The sequence below is a fragment of the Mixophyes fleayi genome, chromosome 5 (genome assembly GCF_038048845.1).
Source record: "Mixophyes fleayi isolate aMixFle1 chromosome 5, aMixFle1.hap1, whole genome shotgun sequence".
Lineage (NCBI taxonomy): Eukaryota > Metazoa > Chordata > Amphibia > Anura > Limnodynastidae > Mixophyes > Mixophyes fleayi.
The window spans coordinates 35,548,075-35,572,559 of NC_134406.1; the positions used below are offsets into that span (position 1 = coordinate 35,548,075).

The 24,485-nt window shown below is 39.8% G+C and overlaps 1 protein-coding gene across 3 annotated transcripts in view; it reads left to right on the forward strand.

Moving 5' to 3' along the window:
• JCAD (junctional cadherin 5 associated) overlaps positions 1-24,485 on the forward strand; it is a 78,902-nt gene that overhangs the window by 36,159 nt on the left and 18,258 nt on the right. For 2 of the 3 annotated variants that reach the window (XR_012692738.1, XM_075212024.1), the window contains exon 2: positions 9,975-10,336. Coding sequence is in view for 2 of the 3 variants with exons in the window: in XM_075212024.1 (XP_075068125.1) it covers positions 10,038-10,336 (299 nt within the window). In the remaining variant the exon portion in view is untranslated. Of the gene's footprint in view, positions 1-9,856; positions 10,337-24,485 lie in introns of those variants that run through there. The other variant, XM_075212025.1, reaches the window with a different exon arrangement.

Consider the following 24,485-nt stretch of genomic DNA (forward strand, 5'->3'; position numbering starts at 1 on the left):
TTATTTAAAAAAATAAAAAAAAAGCATTCCCCTCACTCACACACGCACACGCACACACACGCACACACATGCACACACGCACACGCACACACACGCACACACATGCACACACGCACACACACACACACGCACGCACGCACACACACACGCACACGCACACACACACACACACACGCGCGCACACACGCACACACACACACACGCGCGCACACGCACACACGCACACACACACACACACACTCTCTTTTACCCATTTACTAGTCACCTAAATCCAGGGGATCCTCTTCTTTTTCCCCCAGCTTTATTCAATTGGGAATAAACTATGAAACAAAACAGAGCGGCAATTGTTTGTAGTTGTAATTGTGTCTGACATACACGTTGTGCAATTCCTAATCATTTTGCACCAAGCGTATCTCAAGATGTACAAAATATACATGTAAATGCGCTTCTTTTGCGCAGTATATTTCATACTTGCCAACTCTCCCGAAATGTCCGGGAGACTCCCGCATTTTGCGAGAGTCTCCCGGACTCCCGGGCGAGTGTGGCAATCTCCCTGATCGCAAAATTCGGTTTAAACGCTGCGATTCACCCGGCGGGGCCAACATGATGCGATCTCGGCGCCCCGCCCCCTGTACGCCCACGTCCCAGCCGGCATCTCCCGGAAGCCAGAAAACAAATGTTGGCAAGTATGGTATATTTTAGACATGCACTTTTGATGCATAGTCGTCTGACTGTAAATGACCCTCATAGTGAGGATAGAGAAGTACGTGGGATGGCTCTCAACATAGAAAAACAGTTTTTTCACATTTAAATAGTGAGGAACATTTTCGAAACTGTTCCAGGAAATACTCATACCACTGCATTTGGCTGTGAAAATTTCGTAAGCGAAATTCGGCCTTAAGTTCTCCCAGGCCTACAGCAACCGCACCACAAAGCAAAATGAACTGAACATTGTTGTTCCTGCTCTATTCATACTAACATTTCCACAAAATGGGAATTTAGAAATACAATTGTGAATGCAGTTCCATGGACCATTGTATTGCCGGAACTTTGTGTCTGTTCCTCCTTGAAACTTGTTTTGCGTAAAATTGCACTAAGCAGTATGTAAACAATCCACTATCATAAAACTGACCTGGTTCTCTTTAAGGAATAACTTTCTAATCCCGCTGAGTTCCTCTGTTTTATTAGTAGTGGTTTACTTGCCATGAGCTATTATTATCTAATCCGTAGATCTGTCATGTTTCATGTAGACATCTCTTGAATATCATTTATTTGCCAATAGCCATTTACCCAGCAGTTTTTCTCTCCTCCATTCTTAACTACACCGACTCTTGCCAAGATTTGCCATGTCACGTCACGGTGACACTTGCTAGATGCCAGGATTATACACTGTGTAGCTGGCATCATGACAGAGGCTGTACAATGCATTGCAGACCACACCAGCATGAACGGGGTTAAACAGAGTTCAGCACTGCAACGTGACCTCTCCCCCCTTCCCTGTCATTATGGGGTGAGTAATTGTAATGCACTAACCATTACACTTGTACATGATACTCACACTCACATGATAGTCTGTGTAGTTTTGAACACTTTGCTTGATACATAGATAATCTCCCTATGTGGAATGCATGTGGGTGCAGTCATTAAAACCTTCTAATTGAGCATCTTTATGTGTGGTATTACAAAATGCAGGATTCTTTTCGAAGAACATCCAAGTGGCTGTCTGTTTCGACTTTGGATAGGGGCCAGTGGTAATCCAGCTGTGAGACGAAGGATTAACTTCAAACATAAAATATTGCTTCCATGGCCATGTAAGGAGAGATTCTGGCTCTTTGTATGGGTGAGGGCAAAGAACAAGGAGATAAATGCTGCTGATGTACAGCTAAGACGTCTCTCTACATGGGGGGCCATTTCACTATATGGTTATGGGTTGTGCCAGGCCTGGTAAGTGTGTAATTACTTTTTAAAATGCTTGTGCATTTTTTTATAGCTAGTTATTAAACATTAATAGTGCAAGTACAACATACACATTCATACAGTTATAGATGGTGAATGTCAATACTGCATGTAAGAACGGTTGTGTACACAGTAGAAACCATTGTCCCATATCTTGCACTGATGAGAGCTAATAAGCCTGAAACTATTATATGCCAGCTTGTTATATCGTGCTGTATCTATGCATATCTGCCAACATTTTTTTAATTTTCAAAAAGGTGGTATAGTCATGTCATGCTAGCATCATGCCAGGTCCCAATGGTACCTACGTCTGGGGCACATGGCACTCGCTTACCATGAGTGTGGACATACTTACCAACTCAAATCTGGACCATCCAGCCTAAATCGGGAGGTATGTCTATACTATTAATCAGCGGGTGTATAATTGGACACCAAGGGCACGTAAGGAGAGATTTGCCTGTGTATGCCAACAGTTTGTTAAAGGATTCCAACTGAAAATGTTGTTTATGATGGGACCAAAAAGTTCTACTTACCCTGAGACCAAATTGGCGTTACTCCCGATCTGATTGGTCACCCAAAGGTTCTAATGGTCCAGCGATGAATCTTCAAGATTAAAACTGTTTTGTATTTTAAATAACCTCTGTACTAAATATCCTTCCTTCACAATAATAGTACTTTAGTGGGGTCCTTCCCTGGGACCCCCACCATTTATTTAATTTAGTTCTGTTCCACCATTCAAATAACCAAGCCATAACTAGGACTGTGCGATAGGGGCGACCGCCCAGGGCGCAACGCTGAAGGAGGGGGGGGGGGGGCGCAATTTATAAGTATTTTAGTTTAATTTGGTTAAAATTAAGGGCTAGGGGGAGGCATTATTCTTTCTCGCCCCAGGTGCTAAAATTCTAAGTTACGGCAAATAACGTATATAGCAGAGTTGATAACCTTCTGCAACCACTCCTATGGGTGCCACCCTAATTCTATACAAAGTTCCACTAAACTGTAGGACAATTCATATTCGCCAAAAATAGAATCCACACCATAAATTCTTAGGGATTGGAAAAGTCAGTCTTTCTTGCTTCATAATCTTCTTTAATGACACTTTTTTATTCCTTGATCCCAGAAGCCAGAGAAAAAGACTATGGGCCTGATTCATTAAGGAACTTAAATTAAGACGTTTCTTATTTCAGTCTCCTGGACAAAACCATGGTAGAATGCAAGGGGTGCAAATTAGTTTTCTGTTTTGCACATAAGTTAAATACTGACTGTTTTTTCATGTAGCTGTTAGGAACCCCTCCAGCCGGCACAACACAACCCGGAGTCTACTCTGCCAATCAGGTGTTCACTGGAGCCCCTGATGGTGGGGACAGACTGGGCTGCAGACTGACAGAGGGTCGTGAAGTGTGTACCGGCTGGGGAGAACCCAGGCAAGCGGAGTGAGGTCCACGCAGAGGTCAAGGGCCGTCAGCAGGTAGCAAGTCCAGTTAACAAGCCGGGGTCAAGGGTCACAAGCAAACAAGAGATACGGTAACAGGCCAAAGGTCAGGGTCACGGGATACACAAGCGAAGTCCAAATCCAAAGCCAAGGGTCATACACGAGAGGTCAGCAGAATACAATAGACAGGAACAGGAACAAGCAGGTCAGCAGACTGAGGAACAGAAGCTATAACCGGCAATGAGGTAGCAGACCTCATTGCCTTAAGTAGTAGGCCCAGCCAATCAGAGCCTGGCTCTGATAATCCTCAGCCCCCTTGCACCTAGATTAATTAGCCCACAGGTGTTGTAATATTGTTGAGCGCATGCGCCCGGCTTCTCACCGCCGGGACGCAGCGCTGAAGCGTCCATCCGTTGCCCCAGCAACGGCCGAGTCATGGGCGGAAGTGACGTCCCGGTCGCCATAGTGACGGCCGAGACGCAGGTAGGAGAGTCGCGGCGGCTGGGCACCGCCGCGGCTCGTAACAGTAGCACACAAATACTTGATAGCTTATTTGTACACTGAAATTTAAAGTTGATATTTGTGTGCTACATGAAAAAACAGTCAGTATTTAACTTATGTGCAAAACAGAAAACTAATTTGCACCCATTGTATTGTAACATGGTTTTGTCCAGGAGACTTAAATAAGAAACGTCTTAATTTAATTTCCTTAATAAATCAGGCCCCTATATGTTACATCTCCCAAAGTAAAACAAGTACTAATAGTGCTTTCATATACTTTATTGTTCAAATCCTAAAATCACACTTACAATAAAAACTCTTGTAAAATCACATTACACCTCCACCGAGATAGAACAAATGGCCTCCTACCAGAATCAGATGTAATAGAACACAGCTTTAAGGTTTTAGGAAGAGAGAGTTCAGGGTGTGTCCGACTTCCGCTCCGTTACAGGTCTGTTCATAGGAGAAAACTTTTCTAAGGTGAATCCTCTGTCCGACGCTTTTCGACTGATATAGTCTTTCCGTTCTAAATAGTTCATCTGTCCAATCACACGCATATTTAATCATCCAATGTTAAGCTTATACATCATTATAACGTGTCCGTAATCAGATACATTTCCATGGTGATACAAATTGCTAATATAATTCAAGGTCTTAGTACATTGGATAGAATAGCAGAACTGCATGCATCTTCCACACACTAATGACGTATAAGCTTAGCATTGGATTATTAAATAGGTGTGTGATTGTTTGGTTTTATCTTTATAGCATAAATGCCTTGAGATTTGACAAAGCGTTTACTGCGTTTAGGGCAGCACAGTGGCCTAGTGGTTAGCACATCTGCCTCACAGCACTGGGGTCATGAGTTCGATTCCCGACCATGGCCTTATCTGTGTGGAGTTTGTATGTTCTCCCTGTGTTTGCGTGGGTTTCCTCCGGGTGCTCCGGTTTCCTCCCACACTCCAAAAACATACTGGTAGGTTAATTGGCTGCAATCAAAAAATTGACCCTAGTCTCTGTCTGTCTCCCTCTCTGTCTGTCTTTGTGTGAGTGTGTGTATATATTAGGGAATTTAGACTGTAAGCTCCAATGGGGCAGGGACTGATGTGAATGAGTTCTCTGTACAGCGCTGCGGAATTAGTGGCGCTATATAAATAAATGATGATGATGATGATGATACTGTATATAACTAAATACAGTGAATGAAAAGAAAAATAGAAATGTGGGTTCTCAAACATTCTGTGTCTTAAACATTGTTAATGGTCTGATTGTACATGGGGTGAACAAATATGATTTGAAGGGGGGTCTTATATGTTTGTAAAAATAAAATGGTTTACAACGTTACATATTGCCTGTAGGTCTCTAAACCAGTGATATCTTCCTTTACTAAATAGATTAGATCGCTTGTGAATTCCCTGTTTATAACAGTGATAGTTCTGAATTGTATAGAGAGTAATAGGGACCAAAATTGTATGAGAGTTAAAATGGAATTGTATTTATCACAAATATTATAGATTCAAGCGACGTTGCTGCATAAGGGAATCGAAATTAAATATTTTGCTATCTCCTTCTCAATGATCTATCTTTAAAAACGTTAGAAAAAAACATCTTCACGTCTCAACTATGTGGAAAGCTTACTAATGTATGCTTACAGATGGTACTTAGCTTTATCACAACTTTACAGAATGTTTCCTTCACATTCCACTTTGTGCTGGAGAAACTAATAATATAGGATTCTTACCCCATTGTAATGGAATTCTACAAAAGTAAAACCACTTTGGAAAATGTTTGTTGTGTGTTCTAAACAAACTGTCATCTGTTCCAATAACCTTTTGCCCAACAGTAGCTCTTTTCAACCTTATACATAAACCTGTTACCAGACAAGACCTAGACCTCATCAGTCAAATTTGGAATGCTACAAGATCCACCATATCCCAGTCACAGGGCAAAGAACTCCTCAGTCTTTCTCCAAAAGCCCATCTCATTTGTATTATATTTAGATGATGGATAAATTTAATGCTGCACTATCCAGTAACTTTGATCAATGTTCCACCAAATGGAACAAATTGATTCTCTACAAAGAATTGAAAGTTCAAAGTTAAAATTCAGAGTATACCCTTAAACATGATACCTTTCTCATCCCGTTGGATGAGTTTGTTTTTCTCATTTTCACTGTAAAAAAACGTAATTAACGTAAATTGGTCAATCATGAGTGGACCCAACCTGGACACAGATGCGGTCACTCAGCACTTGAGGAGTCCCGTTACCTATACACATACAAGTGACACTTTGGGGTATAATTACTATGCAGAACCGCCGATTCCCGAAGCTTTGAAGTCATTTTTTAAAACAGCAACTTTATTAAAGACAAAGCCCATAGAGCCTTGTCTTTTATAAAATTGCCGGAACTTCGGCATAGTAAATATACCCCTTTGAGTCAGTGACGCCCATCAAAGGGATAACTGGATGTCCCTGAACAGAAGGTGCTTTTCAAAGGTGGACGTCTTTAAATGTCTGCACATCTTGGAGATAATTTTGGCAAGTGCATATACCATCATGATCTGAACACGATTGAATTATGTAGAGGAGCGAGACGAGTAAGGGTAGGGCTACGCAAACGTTTGGGTCTGCAGATCAGTACTAGACAGCTTTGTTTTGGCAACGCAGAACTCAGACAGGAGGAACACATACTCCATGGTTTGTAAAGCTGCATAATCAGAGAAATGTTTGGGCCTTCTGAAATCAGTCATGAAAAAACTTGGCAAATTAATGTGGAAACAATGTATTGTGTATTTTTGTAGTGTCTAGATTGCTGTGTTTTTTTCCCTTGTAAACTATGTTCACACAGTTTAAAACTTACAGTATGTTGCCATGCTACAAAGTCATTTGCAATCAAATATTGTATATACTGTATTTTTATTAAAACACTGAGGTCAATTTTGAATACAATTACACAGGACTGTTAGGAAAAAGTGCTGTAGCCCATAGCAACCAATGAAACATTTGCTTGAAAATGACAGCATCTGCTTGGCTGATATGGACAACACCATGGGGTAAATTCATCAAGCTGCGGGTTTGAAAAAGTGCAGGGGGTAAATGTATCAATCTGCGGGTTCTTCAACACCCGCGTGTTCAGCCTCTTCCGCGATTAAATTTCAAGCGGCGCTGCATTGTAAAGGGAAGTTAACCCTTTACAATGCAGCGCCGCTTGAAATTTAATCGCGGAAGAGGCTGAACACGCGGGTGTTGAAGAACCCGCAGATTGATACATTTACCCCCAGATGTTGCCTATAGCAACCAATCAGATTTTAGCTATTTTGTTAAATGTTCTAAATGAATGATAACTAGAATCTGATTGGTTGCTATAGGCAACATCTCCAGTATGTGTACACAGGTTCTATAGCACAGTTTTCATAAAAATTCACTATTATATTTTACTGTATTCCATCATGAATGGTCTAAAGATGGCAATTGAGAACAAGTTGGCCTGAAATAGTTTCATGTGTGGGGTTCCTCTGACCACTAAATTATATGTGTGCAGTGGCGGAACTACCGTTGGTGCAGAAGGTGCACTGGGGCCCATGAAGATAATGGGGCCCGCAGCATGGCAGATGCAGAGGGTCGGTGCCCCGATTCCCTCCTCCCCCGCCTGCCTGCACTGGGGCCCACAGCTAGTTCCGCCTCTGTATGTGTGTATGGTCATCACTAATAATGGCCCCTGTTATCACTCACTGGCCGGATCTCTCTAATTTGGCCATCTGAATGTAGGGAAAAATTTGGATCCAAATCTTCTCTCTGACGACTCCACCAAAAGCTCCCACGGTGGATGGCCACACAAAGAGCAGAAAGTAGAAATGTGCTCCTCTATACTTCATATTTGCTTTGATACATAGAGACTGAAATCTTTAAAACCGGGCCTATGCGGTACCATACCTCCTGACGTCTGCAATCGCCAAAGAGGGGCCCTAAGATCTTGTATAAGAAAAAAGTCATTTAAAAATCCATTTTATCTCCATTTAAAGACACTTGACCAGACCCCGGCAGGCTTTTCTATACAAATGTAAAACACAAATTTCTGTGCACATAATATCATACATGGTGAATGTATAAAGGATGAATTTGTCCAAATAGATTCATAGATCGTACCCGAAAGAGGGACAATTTGGATAGAAATTTGGGTCAGAAAACGGTATGCAGTGCAATCTCTTTTGTCATCTTGCTGAATATATGGAAGCTTAAGTGATAGCCACCAGTTCATGATTAGTTGCATGTGACCTAAAACAGTTATATACATTACAGCCAATATCCTGACTCTTATAAACATGCCTTTGTATGAGATAAACTTTCCTTGTTGCCCTTCTCCTGATGATGTTTAAGTCCAGATAACATTTCCTGTGAAACATCAGCAAGTTAAGGTTGTCTTAGTCACTGAATCTACACTAAAATGGGTCTAATAATGAACCCGCTTTAAAAGGTCACTGAAGTTTCCTATTGTAACCATGTAAATCATTCTTATAACAAAGCTTGTCTGTCTTGGGTGTGGCCTGCACACATCAATCATATAACATAGAGGGGTCTATTTACTATTAAGTGATGATAGAGCAGCCGCTTATCTTATCCATAGAAAACCTATGACATGACTTATTTAGAAAATTTTGACAAAGCAGCTGAGCGATGCTAACCTCCCCGGCGCTAGTGGCTGCCAGCGTTAAGAGCAGGGCCGTCTTAGCACGTTATAGGCCCTCGGAAAGACCAGTGCACTGGGGTCCTACCTATGCAACCACCCACAGGAATAAAAATGTAAATTATGGATAAAACAAACCATTAATACATACATAGATTAGCATGGGGCCCTAAGCTTGCCAGCCCTTCCGGAACGGCCGGAGTCTCCAGGAATTGAATTCACTGTCCCGGTCTCTTGCACAAACTTTAGTATCTCCCGCAATGACGAAATGTGTTATATATTATATTTTTTGCGTGCATGGGCCGTTCAAATCAATTTTTTAATGGAAACCAAACAACTAAGATTCATAGTAAATTTCGGAGAATCGTGGAAAATGAGAGCGTGCATGTGTGGTGGGGGGAGGGGGAGGAATTAGAAGCAAGGGATAAACAGCAGATTTAAACATATTTTTGCGTGAAATGGTGCAGAGCAGAGTAAAAAAAACAAAACAAAGGCTTGTAATATTTTTAACAGTCCATGCCGGTTGCCTCCCCCTGCTACCTACTAAACGTAAATAATGAAAGAAATGGAACGGAGCGCAATGAAGTTTGAAGACTAGCAGACACGGACTATTTTAAATATTAGAAGAACTTTATTATAGCTTTACGGCTTCTAAAAATGATGTGTGTTTATTTTGTCTTGCATATGTACAATTAGTAGGTGTAGGTCGTTTTCGTCATGGTCAAGATATGTATTTGCAACAGCAATATCGCATGTACAGATAACCGCTGATACTGAGGTGATTAGTCCACATAAACGTTTTGATAAAGAGGGATTGAAGGTTCTGTATAAATCTCCAGGAAAAATATACTAAAAAGTTGGCAAGCCTATGGGGCCCCTATGCTCGTGGGGCCCAGCGTGCCCATGCGTTAAGATGGCTCTGGGTTAGAGGACTCCTACATCTCCACCCAGTGCATCCGTGACCCGACGAAAGCTGTCAATGGCTTGGAGGGTTTGATAGATCAGGTGAAGCGAAAACACCAGTTTTTGCCAGAGAAGGGTTTTTTTTCTCCATTTAATAAATAGGCTCCTAACTCTGCTCACAACAACGATACACAGCCTTTTATCTCTTGTCATGCTTTTATTGAGTACTTTGAATGTTTACCATTTCCTAAACTGTTTCCTGATTCGAAGGCACCTTCTAGAATAAGCAGAGTCAGCAGCACAGTTCTGGCTACACATAGAGGTTTCTTATCTTGGCAAGTTCTTCACATTACTCATCAGAGCATCTGCATATAATTTAATATTAGGTAACTAAACAGAGTATGTAATGAAGAAAAAAGAAGTTTGTGAAGCCCAAGATTCTAAAACCAGCATGTAACACGTGCTGAGTGATATTTGTTTTACTTTTTTTCCTTTCAGTGATGAAAGACCCTTTGAAAGTAAGGTTTGCCCCGGCATAGCTGTTTCTCCAGGAAGCACAGCATGTTCAGCGTAGAGGACCTCCTAGTTTCTCATGGGTACAGAGTGTCTAAGAACACACTTTCCTCATATCAACACAGGACTGACGGCTATCAACACGAAGCCACGGACAGCAGGTCTGGCAGTGGGATGCTAAATGGTTTTCAGCCAGACCCAGAGACCTTTGCTGCAAACCCCACTCAGACCAAGGGCTTTTTCAGTGACCATGAAAAGAGTTGCATGAACAAGAGACGGCAGATCATCTCTGCAGGTTATCCCAGGAGCAATCAGTCTACAGAGGCATGTCATACTTCAGATGCATGGTATGTTTCCAATCCTACAGTACAGTTTGTATCTCAATGTCAGCGCTCAGCTTAGGTTCTGATAAAACAATGTGCCACTGTGCAGTTTTTTTTTCTATCCTGCTAGCATTTTTGTCATTTTCCATGCTAATTCTTTTGCAGAGTCCTATTTTTAGCAAAGCTGTACCATGATTGTGCATATTAAGCTATAGGCTGTTTTATTGTTTGAAAGCAAATGTATTTTTTTTGTATGCTGTAGATACATTTCAAACTGAATATGATATATTCTTAGCTGTCAAAGAAGAGATAAAAGATGTAGTGGAAATATTTTGCAGTGATACATAGAAGATATTTTGAATCATTCACACTTAAATGTTTTTCATTATTCAACAAAGTTACAGTGCCTAACATCATGGGGTGTTATAGTATAAGAATTTATTTTACGTCCAGGATGAATTATAAGATTTTGATTGGATAAAATCCCTGTATTTTTTATTTCATTTTTTTTTAGTAAGAATTTATTTGACCTGTCAAGTTTATATCAGCAATTTTTGTTGTTTTTGTTTATTGTAAATGTGTATTTATTTTAGCTGACTGTTATCATTTAGCCAGATCACGCCAGTACTGTATTGTGTGCACCTCAATTTGGTGGCTGTATTTCAAGCTGGGCAGTACTCTGCTCATCAGTATTACCGTGATCTACTCAAGTGCTCCCAGTGTACTGAAATATTCTGCATCCTCACCGTACACCAGTATAGTGCACAGACATTGCAGGTCTACTGCTCACTTCTCATAAACATTGCAAACATTGAGGATCAAGCAGAGTTGGACCCAAAGTGTGATAGGCAGCATGTAATTCACTTTTTACTTCTGTGCATGCCCGCAAACCATTAGTTACGGTTGTGGCCAAATAAAGACTTACAGCTAGATTTACTAAACTACGGATTTGAAAAAGTGATGATTTTTCCTATAGCAACCAATCAGATTCTAGCTGTCATTTATTTAGTGCATTCTACAAAATGACAGCTAGAATCTGATTGGTTGCCATAGGCAACATCTCCACTTTTTCAAACCCGCAGTTTAATAAATATACCCCCTAGTCGCATTTCACGCTTACGACCGCCTGCAGCCCTCACGATTGAAGAGGCAAAACGGGGGAAGGATGGTGTGTGTAAGTTTAGGCTAAATAGATTATGGATGTGTTAGTACAAATGCGACTTATGTAGATTGAGACTCAGAAGCATATGTGCCTGGCAGGAGACAGGACATTTGCGGGCAGGAGACCATTGGTGTAAGTTACTGATAACGATGACTATCAGCTGAGATGCGTCCATGTCTGTGTAAAATGTTTTTATTTCTGTCATTTCTGGCTGTGTGTTAGACGGACATTGCGTCTAACTCTACATGAGCATTGTGAGCACCTGCATTGATGAGGTTGGTGTTAGTGGAGAAGAAATAATGCACAACTTGACTTAGAGCTCTGAAGTGAGTGAGTTCTCTGTACAGCGCTGCTGAATTAGTGACGCTATATAAATAGCTGATGATGGTGAGTCCATACATTTGCATTTTGATCATAATATATGGCAGTATATCTCCCGGACAAATGGTTGGGGCAAGATTAACAAATGAATAAAGTAGTTTTCAACTATTAAACAAAAAAAGCTAACATACAGCTGGCAAATCCACTTTATTAAATTTAAAGTGATACTACTACTTTGAAAGTGCTGCCTTTCATTAGTAGAACAGCAATTCAGAATTAGGACTAATACTCACTGGTGGGTTTAATCCGCCCATTCTGCATTCCATTGTACCCTATGGTTGACAGAGGAGAGCTGACACTAGTGCACCAGGGGTCATTGATATCCATGAGTAGTGTAGCCCTAGCACACAGAGTTCTTGGCAAAATGGATTTGGGAGTGAAAAAACACTAGTGTTTTGGATCCTTCCGTCTACCGAAAGAAAAATGTGACGCGGAACAGGTGGTTTGAAACAGCCAGCGTGCAGTTAGGCTTAAGGTATTAAATCAGTTTGACACAGTGCCATGTGCCACAGAACAGGCGTAGACTGATATCTACCGTTGTTTATCGAGAGACGGTTTTCATTGGGAGCCGTATGTGACATCAAACTGGTATTGTTCTTCCGTTTGCACTGTAGCATCATTTTTAAATTGGGGACAAAAAAGCGCCGCATTTTTTAATTGTATTATTACTTGAACTTTGTAGATATAAAACTGTGTTACATTTTTTTTGCTCCAAGACTAATTTAGTCTTTAGAATGAAACTCTAGTGACATTCAAACACAGAAAACAAACACAGGAAATATGCATGATGTAAACAGCCTTGGAAAAAATGTCAGGAAGAGCCCGTCCTGTCAGTCTGTGCAGGTGGCCTGTTCTGTTTATTTATCCTAATTTTTATTTATCCTAATTGTGATAGATAACTGTTACGTGAGCTCTGAGTTGTATCGAAATGAGGATCTAGTGTAAGTGAAAGTGTGCTGTCAATCATTCCATTCACTTCAAAGTATTTGTTAAACCATACATCTGGAACTTGATATCTAGCCTCTTCTGTGCTAATAAGCAGACATGAGAGATCAGTACTTCATACAGCCACAGCTGGTCATTACGTTATAACCAATTTACATAACTCCCAGAACTAGGAAAACGTACTCACCAGCCTACTGTAATCTACTGTAACTTAAACTAAAATGTTGTAGAAGTTTTTCGACAACAAACAAAGAAATAGTTGTATGGGTTAAATTTTTATTATTTATTTATTATTGTTTTAGCGCCAGTCATATTATGCAGTTCTGTACAGAGGATATGTTGTCAATCACATCAGCTCCTGCCCCAATGAAGCTTACAGTCTAAGGGGTATATTTACTAAACTGCGGGTTTGAAAAAGTGGAGCTGTTGCCTATAGCAACCAATCAGATTCTAGCTGTCATTTTGTAGAGTGCACTAAATAAATGACAGCTAGAATCTGATTGGTTGCTATAGGCAACATCTCCACTTTTTCAGTTTAGTAAATCTAGCCCTAAATTCCCTAACACCCAAACACACACACAATAATACAGTCGTGCTCACCTGTCTGTCTGTGGGCACATTAAGCTGCACCTGTAGCCTACACACAATGAAGGCAGTTACTAGGTGCCCTGTACCGATGGCAGGCAAATACAATCTATCAAATCACTAAGAACTAACAACATCAATGAGGCTCTTTATGGAAGAACGTTTATGAGAGTACAGCCAATCAGTTCATTCGGAACCAGTAATGGCACAGCAGCACCATTCCTCACTGGTTCCTAGTGGATTTCTAGGTTCCTTTCTTACAAATATTGTTCCAGTATGGCTGCCTCGACCTGTGCAAGCAGCTGGCGCACTTTAACAGAACATATTACTGAAAGGTTCTAAAGCTCTTCTTGCTTTATGAAAGAAGGGCGCATCTATCTCTGAGACTTAGTTATCAACTCTCGTGAATGTCCAGGAGATTCCTTAGGTGGAGAGCTCCCAGAATCCAAGGGGACCGCTCTCCCGAAGGGTGCAGCGCTGAGGCAAATCACGTCATCAAGCCAGGCCATCTCTGTGACCACTGAGTGACATACATAGCATCATTATACCATACTTGCCTACTTTTGCAGGCAGCTTTCCGGGAGGGGGTCCATCGAGGGGGCGTGGCCCCGCGTGGGTCACCGTTAGCCCCGCCCCCGCCATCTTCAACAACGCCGAAATCTGAATCCGGGTTTTTTGCCTGCTCTCTCGGGAGTCCGGGAGAACTCCTAAAAATTCGGGAGTCTCCCGGATATTCTGGGAGAGTAGGCAACTATGCATTATACCCCTTGGCCCCTATACTGATGAGGTGAATTGCATCATGAAGTCTTGCCGACCTCTCACCTCGAGGGCAGGTACTTTTCATTACTTATTATCATTTACTTATATTACACAGTGCTTTACAGAGAATATTTCATCATTCACACACAAGGGTTAATTTTGTCAGAAGCCAATTAACCTACCTGTATGTTTTTGAAACATGAAAGGAAACGGGAGCACCTAGAGAAAACCGCAGAACATAGAAACTCCGCCATGTTTTGAAAAAGTGGAGATGTTGCCTATAGCAACCAATCAGATTCTAGTTATCATTTATTTAGAGCATTTTACAAAATGACAGCTAGAATCTGATTGGTTGCTATAGGCCACATCTCCACTTTTTCAAACAACAGTTTAGTAAATATACCCCCTGGTTGAAATAGAATCAAGCGTCCACTGCAGCAATGCAGTAATTTAACTAAGTTTGAAAAGCAAGCAAGTGTGCTTTATTTAATCGTTACAGTCTACAAACCCAATGATACTTGGACCACTGAGAAATATCTCCAAATATATCAAACATAAATCAAAGTGAATTTGGTCCATTGATGTCCATTGTTGATATTTCAAATTTCCTCAGCTAAACAAGCAGTGTGGAAGCTGCTACTCATGTTATTATAATTTGTTATGAATAAAAAAGGTAGAATTGTTTACCCCATTGTACTGAATAATTCCAGAACAAATACAGTGTATTTCTTGAAAAAAAACATACTTACAGATGTATGAGAGTGCATTTTTATGTTGGTAATGAATTATCCGTCTTCCTGAAAATAAATTCAAAGTATGGCTCCCCCTGTTGGTTAATTATTAACATTGTGCGTATTTAAGGATGATTATCGCAACTTCTACTTCTCATCTCTCACATTCTGTAAACTAAAACAGACGGTTTTCCAATAGACTGGGCCACAGTATGACATCTCCAGCCCTGTGAATGATGGCATACTGTTATGTTTATATAACATTATGGCAGACATTCCATAAACCACCAATGGTGACGAGCTCGTGTTTGAAAGCTACAGCACTCTGCTAACATAACAGGATCACTGTGGTCACTCTGATTTCATAACTGAATGGGGTTGTAAACCAGAAGATATGTAGAGCTACATAAACCAATCTAGGGACAGTTGCACGACCAAATTAATAAACGTTAGCTATGCTGCATCATTTAGCAATTAGCTCATGATTCCAGATAATTCTAAAATGTTTATAATATATGTAGTGATTGATCTTACAATCTGTCTTGTGTTATTCTCTGTAACTCACCAAGTATGAGAGATGTGAGTGGCATAGCATTGCTTCAGTAAGTAATCATATTAATATTTACTGAACAGGTTGTGAAGGAGGAAGAAATGGAACTAGATTTGGGAGACAGACATTAGAGACATGAGGGGATGGGGGAGTAGTTAAGAAGTGGGGCACAAATGACATCAGGGTTGGCAATCAACAGGGGCATAAGCCCTATAGTCTGTACACACAGGAGTTGATACAGAGTTGGTTGCAAAATGGGAATAAATGGCTAAAGAAAAGAGCATAGAAAAATAGCATATTTACACATCTTGGGATGCGTCCTCCTCTGCATCGGCAGCATATGCGTCTGGTTTATGACAAGTCATCATGATCGGTGAGTATTTTCACTTGCCCTGTATCTGATGCAAAATATATACGCCTCCTAACCTGCATATATGCATGGGCCACATTTGTGTAAACACGACGATACTGTACTTAGGCCACCTTAGAACATCCCTTCCATTCCCCCTCCTTCCTCTACAGGCATAAGTGCTAGAGTCTGCAAGCCTGCGTAGGCGCATGTGGGTGCGCCCACTTTCAGGGCAGGTGTACCACTCTGAATCAGCCCCACAGTGTTCTCACTTCACAGTACAGATATGCTCTCTGTGTATGCCGAGCAGTGTCCTGAAACAAATAGAGGGATTCAGATGATGAAATATAACAGGAGCACTGCACTGTGCAATCTGTAAGCCATATATTTGACTGGTTGCAGGAGATGAAAGGTGAAAGAATGGAATGTAGGCAATGGGTTAACATGCTCTGGCACAGACCTGGCTCAGTGCCCTGAGCTCTACAATGACTCCACGGAGTATTGGGCCAATAGATAGAATCTGGGAACTGGTAAATGTGACATTCAATCCTTACCACCCATAACATTGTCAAGGCGCTGTCCTGCAATCACATACCTGCTACTACACACACTTGTGCTAAGATATGAAGGACATCTTAGTGATATTCCTCAGGGTTTCCAAATTGTCTTGAAACTGCCATATGTATTTCTGCCAGAGGCTCAGTATGGCACAGGGCACATAGTGGCATCCAGTAGACATGGCTCTTCACAGGCGAGATTATAGGAATGTTCCCCTACTGTACAAGTTTATAAGCATCCTAACATATTGGGGGTCATTGTATAATGATTGGAACTATTTTGATGATATACCGGATACATAGCAGCATCCCCTATTAAGTAAATTTGTGGTCCATCTGCACATTGCTGCATATTACAGTCTATTATCACATTTAAACCTCCTCTTTGTTACATTTGAGCTTTTCATTTGTCGTAACTGGCTGTAAAATACATTTAGCTTACTTACACATAAATTCACAGGGTTTATAGGATGCACCTAGACCAGAGGTGGCCAATCTCAGTCCTCTAGCGCTACCAACAGGTCATGTTTTCAGGATATTTTTAATCATGCACAGTTTCTGCAAACAGAAATCCTGAAAATATGGCCTGTTGGTAGTTGTTGAGGACTGGGTTGGAGCAGCTCTGACCAGTCTAGCTGATCCACTGAAAGCAGTGGATGAGTGGTAATTGATGGCACCGCTTATATTTATTTCTTTTTTCCTTGCTTAAAAAAAATCATTCATGGGTGGAAACAGTCTATTATGTATATACAGACTGACAGATAGACCATATGATGCCAAGGATCTAACCTTTGGCATCTTTATGCCATCCTTATGGAAAAGCAGGAAAAGTCAAGGGGGTAAATGTATCAAGCTGAGAGTTTTCCGGCGGGTTTGAAAAGTGGAGATGTTGCCTATAGCAACCAATCAGATTCTAGCTGTCATTTCGTAGAATGTACTAAATAAATGATAGCTAGAATCTGATTGGTTTTTCAAACCCACCGGAAAACTCTCAGCTTGATACATTTACTCCAAGGTGTATTTCTAGGTGGCACTGTCATAGGTATTATGCCCATATGTTCATGCCCCTCCATCCAAGGCACCCTGCTATTATTTTTGCTTTGACAAATAGGTGATTGGTAAGGGGCAAGCAGCAAGAAAAAAAATTTAAAAGAGAAAATGTAAATAAAATAATATTAAATATTTTCTATGCTGACACCTGCACACTGTGGCTCATTTGACTATTTGGTAAACACAGACTTCACGTTGTGTAATTCCAGTGCTCCTGAATTGGGCAATATTTACTGGATAACACTTTGCATTTAAACACTGCTCACATGGTGATCACACATGGATTACACATTCATTTGCTAAAGTTTCTAAAAAGGAAAAGTGGAGCTGTTGCGCACAGCAGCCAATCAGAGTCTAGCTTTCATTTTCTAGTACATTTTAGATAAATGATAGCTACAATCTGATTGGTTGCGATGGGCGACACCTTCACTTTTCCTTTCAGGAAGCTTTAGTACATCTATCCCACTGTGTTTATAGAGTGTTCAGGAACCCACGGGAATACGGCTTTCACTTCCTGTTCATGCTACTTCCTGTAAACTCGATAAGAAGTATGGACTCTCAATGATCCTTATTTCTAGGTTCTTTCAAGTTCCATTTGTGATCTGTTCCCTGCAGAGCTAGGCAGACATGGACGTGTGTGTATCTTTAAGGCTTTCAGTTTTTCACATTTTCACATGTGTTATAGTGTTTCACTATCTCTGCTCCAGAAAGTAGACACAATATACCACCACAATAACAAGCACCCATGTGATACAGCCCTAGGACTGAAGGCTACAGATGGCATTCTTCCTATATTAGACAAATATCAGGATGACTTGAGCAAAACAGATTTGATGCCTATGATGTCATGTTTATTGTATAGTTAATATTTGCAGTACAATTGAAGTGTAAAATCAGGAGAATAGAAGCAGAGCAAAGCCTTGCAAATGTTATTTGTACCAGTTGTTGCAGCAGGGTTATCCAAGGTGGATATGTCTGCCTCAGGCTACATCCGCTCTCTTTCCTGGAGAGCATCCAACACACATTTTATATGAAACATAGGTCCTCATTACTGCAGACATTCAGCTAGAAAATGTACAGAATAGCACAAGTTCTAACAGGGATCTAGTGACATAGTCCATAGCCCAAAAGTACAATATCTCTATTTTTGTTTGATTTTTTCCCCTTAAAAAGAACATTGCTTAAGTTCCACAGCTTTGTGGTCAAGTACAGTAGTCCTACCTGCATTGGCAGCTGCCACGTGAGAAACATGCTTGAACCACATGTTCTCATAGCCTGAACATTATCCATGTTATCCGATACAGACATGGAATAGTTGTATTCTTTCTATTGTGGATAAGTATTAGAACTCTTCCCTATTATTATTTATTGCTGAATAATCAGTTACAATAATCTTACACCTGTTACTTTGTAGACAACATAAAGGTCATTCCTGCGCAAAATAGTATTTTGTAACATTTACAAAAACATGTAAACTTTTGCAGACATTGGTCAAATTTACAGTCGTTTAAAATAGCCTAATCCAGTGGCTCCCAAACTGTGCGCTGTGGCTTCTTGGGGTGCTGCAGCGATCTCACGGGGGTGCCGGGGCCAGAGCTGGTGGTAAGCAAGGAGGGGGAATATTTGGTAATCACTTTGGCTTAGGGATGCCTTGAAAAAACTATGGAGACCCTAAGGGTGCCTCAAAGTGAGAAAGTTTGGGATCCACTGGCCTAATCTATGCTTTTTTTTACAACTCTTCACAAAAATGTACTGTTTTCAAGTTAATGAAGAATATACTTTATATATATATATATATATATATATATATATATATATATAAATATATATATATAAAAATGCATGACTGCTTAGTAAGTGAGGAATATAACTTCCCCAAAATGTCAGAAATCTTTCACATAGCTTATGTTTAATCAAAGTATGGAAACATTTATTTACAAGTAGATGTGTTAGATTGACCAAGCATACTTTTAGAAAAGGTGAAAGGGAATATTCAGCTTTGTTGATGCAGTTGGGCTTGGTTAGGATTGTGCCACACAAACTCAATCTCGTTAATGAACAGAACAGGCTTCCCTCTGGGCACGTGCTATTGTGTTAATGTGTCTTATCTAGTCCGTAACTTTGGATCATGATTAGGACTCAGTCAGGGCTTTGACTGTGGCCACCTGGATAGTTACTGTCACATCAGCTGTGATCTATAGCCTGACATCAATATTGCTTACATTTAAAAATACAGGCTTTTTATCGGGTGTAGTACGAGTTATCGGTGCTGTAAACACCGACACTGTTTACTCCTACATAATTATTCCAATAATAAACAGAGCGACATAGAAAAAATAAAATCGCAACACTTCCAAATGATGTTGGTTGCCTGCGTGACTTTGGTTTTTTTTTTAAAGCTGCAGCGCACGGACTATGGTAATATTAATTTTTATTCCTAGCCCTAACTCTAACCCCTAACCCTAACCCCTAACATTAAGGTAATACTTACCTGGAACCCTGCGTTGCCACTTTAAAAGCCGAAATTTCCAAGTCGCGCACGTAACTGGCGTCATTTGGAAGTGTTGCGATGTCCTGTCATCGGATTTCCTCTTTGTCTCTTTTCTGGTAAGTAGTTATTTTTATGATGCTCTGTTCATTATCGGAATAATTATGTAGGAGTAAACAGTGTCTGTATTTACAGCACCGATAACTCGTACTACACCCTTTTTATCATGGAGAATATAGTCAACTAATACAACATAGGAAGAAGGGTGGTATCTCCTCAGTGACAGGGTAAAAAAAAATGTAACTGGAGTGCTTTAATAAAAATCACATTATCAGGACTACTCTGTGGAAGAGTCAAGAGTTGTTTCATAGTCTTAACTATTTTGTGATGACTTTGCAAATACAAGCCATAGTTTTCTCCTGCATTGTTCATACAACAGTTACAGTTAGGAGTAAATCCATCTGGCAGGCGCAATTATACTCCTTGGCAAAACCACGCTGCTCTGCAGGAGTTATGGGGGCGGACAGATTTATAGGGGGTGGGGTATCTTAGTTCAACTCACAACCTCAGTGTAAAAATTAACCTGCCCAGTATTTGTGTGCTGCATGGAAAGTAGGCAGTATTTTCATTCCATGCAAAAAACAAACAAAGCGTATTTTATTGCAACATGATTTCTCCAAGTGGCAAATTTGCAGCTTTCTTTGGGTTTGCGCCTAACTTTAAAACAGCCCCTATATGTCTAAACACATGTGAGTGAGGTAGTTAAAGTTCCAGATATCATGCCCCAATGCCTGTCAGACATGTGAAGACTTTCTTTAATTGCTTGTGTCTGTACATTCATATCCAGATAACTAATACGGGGCAGTTTGTAAGAAGCTAAAGCAACTCTGAAGTCAGCTAGTCTCATTAACTTTTTTAGAACTAGAAAGACAGGGTATCACATTATCCCCCTCGTTCATCTGTGGGTCTAACTGAAGTGGTTGAGAGTGAACCTTGAGGGTAAATTATACAAGGTAAAAGTTTAAAGGGGTTCACCATCTTCAAATGACTTTAGGCAGCACAGTTGCTATGTGGTTAGCACTTCTGCCTTACAGCACTGGGGTCATGGGTTCGATTTCTGACCATGGCCTTATCTGTGAGGAGTTTGTATGTTCTCCCTGTGTTTTCGTGGGTTTCCTCCGGGTGCTCCGGTTTCCTCCCACACTCCAAAAACATACTGGTAGGTTAATTGTCTGCTTGACCCTAGTCTGTGTGTGTGTGTCTGTGTGTGTATATATTAGGGAATTTAAACTGTAAGATCCAATGGGGCAGGGACTGATGTGAGTGAGTTCTCTGTACAGTGCTGCGGAATTAGTGGTGCTATATAAATAAATTATAATAATAATAGTTTGCTTTTTTGTACATTCCCTTCTGTGGCTTTTACAACACACATGGCTTTATCATACAGGTTTCCTTTCTGATATAGCTGTTTGTTTCCATTACCCTTGGATATGACAGGTCTGTTGTGATCTCTGCATTGAATACAAATTTATCCAGAGAGTAGTTCTGTGTCGTATTCAAGGATAACGGAAATAAAGTTCTCTGGCTGCTGATATAAAGACATGGCTGGAAAACACAGACAAAGGCTTGACTGCAATGTATTTATTTTACATTGCACTATGGCATATACAAGTGAATAAAGTCACCTGGAGGTTAACAATCCCTTTAAGGAAGGAATCTGAATCTATGTTAGGGATGCAGCATGGAGACAAGCTGTAGAATTGCTTTGTTTTAGATAACTAGGCCATAATTTTACATACACATTAATAAAGATTTTGGCCTTAAAGTTTCTGACAGTTAATATGGAGTTCACTGTTAAGAAATTAATGACAACAGGATACTTTAAATCATACAATAGAATGCAGGTTGGTAAAACAAATGAAATGGTGTAGTTCTTCAATAGGATAATGAAGTTAAGCAGTTAGCCAAGAATTATCCACATGCACTTTTAACCCGAGAGGAATAGAATATTTTCTCTTGGATTGCGCTCACATCTTCGTCCTATTTGTGTCAAATTCAATTTTTCTCCTTTATCATTTTGCTGGTGGCTGAGATGTGAAGAGAAATGACGACAACTAGTTTCTGGACGCAAAACCTAAAATACAATTCAAATGAAATAAAACAGATGTGTTCAAAATAACCCTGCTTTATATACCGTTTTGCTCAGACCATTAAAATGTCTTTAATCAGGTATGCTACTTTGTAGCATCATAGGAACAGAACTATGTTTGCAGTTAGTAATCTGTCAGATTGATCTGCTGAGTTTGAAGTTTATAATGCAGTAGTCTGATGATTTAATGAAAACACAATGACGGTTTGTGAAGAGGAAGTACAGATATTAAAAGGGGGTTTCCATCTTTAGATTTAATAGATTCTAATTAATATGCCCTTCTGCTACGTTTGCAAAATACATGATTTTATTTTTTTAGTACTTTCTGTCCTTTTTGACTGTACACTTATTTCATGAAACCGATTTGTTTATTTTTGTTGCTCTGGGTTACGACACAGTTGCAATCTGAATACACTTGTAGTCGATACAAAGAACATATCAGAGCCTTATAGGAACCTACATTAGAGCAAAATAAATAAAAAATATCTGAAAAGCACAATGGAACTAAAAATAATAAGCAATATCTTTACTTAAAAGTGCAGGGTGGCACATGCAAGCCAATGGAATAATGCCATCTGATGGTGGCTGTTTGTTGTTGTGAATATATTCATAGGGCTACTGGTGCTATATGGCTACAAATGTGAATGATAAAATGTGGTCATTGTTCTGTATACATCTGTAAACCCGGCTCGCTGCTCATGGTTTAGTTTGCAAAAAGAGAATTATGGTGACCCATTAACTCATTATACTAACATTATAAATGGCATATGACTTTCTACTAGGCATCATTACTTGTATATTATATTATACTGAGCATTTTTACTGACACATTCCAATATAATAGACATTATTTCAGGTATATTACATTATATTGTATATATCACATCCTACTTTGCATTTTAAGTGATATATTACATATTATTGTTGCATATTATGCCTTATACATTAGATCCTATTGGGCGATACTACTGCATATTACATGCATAGTGGGCAATGCTCCTACACAAATGTCATCTTGCTGGGCATCCTCACTAGGGGCCTGATTCATTAAGGATCTTAACTTGAGAAACTTCTTATTTCAGTCTCCTGGACAAAACCATGTTACATTGCAAGGGGTGCAAATTAGTTTTCTGTTTTGCACATAAGTTGAAAACTTACTGTTAAGTTAAGTTAAAACTGGCTGTTTTTTCATGTAGCACACAAATATCAACTTTAAATTTCAGTGTACAAATAAGCTATCAAGTATTTGTGTGCTACATGAAAAAACAGTCAGTATTTAACTTATGTGCAAAACAGAAATCTAGTTTGCACCCCTTGTAATGTAACATGGTTTTGTCCAGGAGACTGAAATAAGAAACTTCTTAATTTAAGATCCTAAATGCATCAGGCCCTAGGATATTAAACTGGGCAAACTGCATTTTGCTGGGGATTATTACTAATTATTTTGCTGAACACTATTGCTGGACAAATTATATCTTCCTGTGCATCAGTACTGTACATATTATATATTGCTAGGCATATTCCCACAGTGCACCACACCTGTCATGCAACAATATGTCTCTAGACCGTTTCCTAGTGCCACTATAAATTCCCAATCCGCCTCTGCCCTATACTAACAAGTCCTAACAAGAATGAAGCAAGCTGTCTGCATGTGAGTTTTCAGCGTAATGCCCTAAAAAGCAGTGGCATGGAGGATTGTCACGTAAATGGTGTTGGCCAGACGTCTATTCACTTGAATAGGAGAAATTTATTTGCATGTTGGCTCAAGATAGTGTAGCTTAATGACTTGTTCACACCAATATATTGGGAAATGTACAGCTTTCATGTGCACTTAGATGCGGATTTCCATGCATTAAGATGTGTTGAAGGCATATTTGATGCGTTTTGACACATGCTCCATCAGGGGAACATCGAACAGCTGAAATTACCTGTTTTCCCTCTCTCTTGTAAGGTTTCTAAAATACAATACATATTTCATGTATTTTAATTCATTTACTATATTTCTTATTGCTTTTTTAACATATTTTCACTGAAACTGCAGCACGCAGTATATTTTTAATGTGCCACTGATGAATAGATATGTGTGAATGAGCCTGTTTTTTTATGTAATGCAGTTTTATGTGCTAAATAGAACATGAACAGTAAATGTGCATTGGGGTTAACAAGCCCTTACTGTTCTCTCCTATAGTCAGCATTTTGATGGCTGGAAAGTCTAATAAACAAATATAGCAGGTTGATAGACTGATGAGCTATTGTCACAAAACAATACATGTAATCCAAAGTATGAATTTTTATTATGATATATTTTGCAAACTTAACTAATATTACCTCTCATTCAGCAAAGTAAAACAATACATATTTACCCTTAAAGTTTCCCATTCAATCATTAAGTCATTACTTATTTATTTTGAAATGAACATAAAGTGTTAAACTTATCAAACCTAGAAGGTGGAGGTGTTGCCCAGAG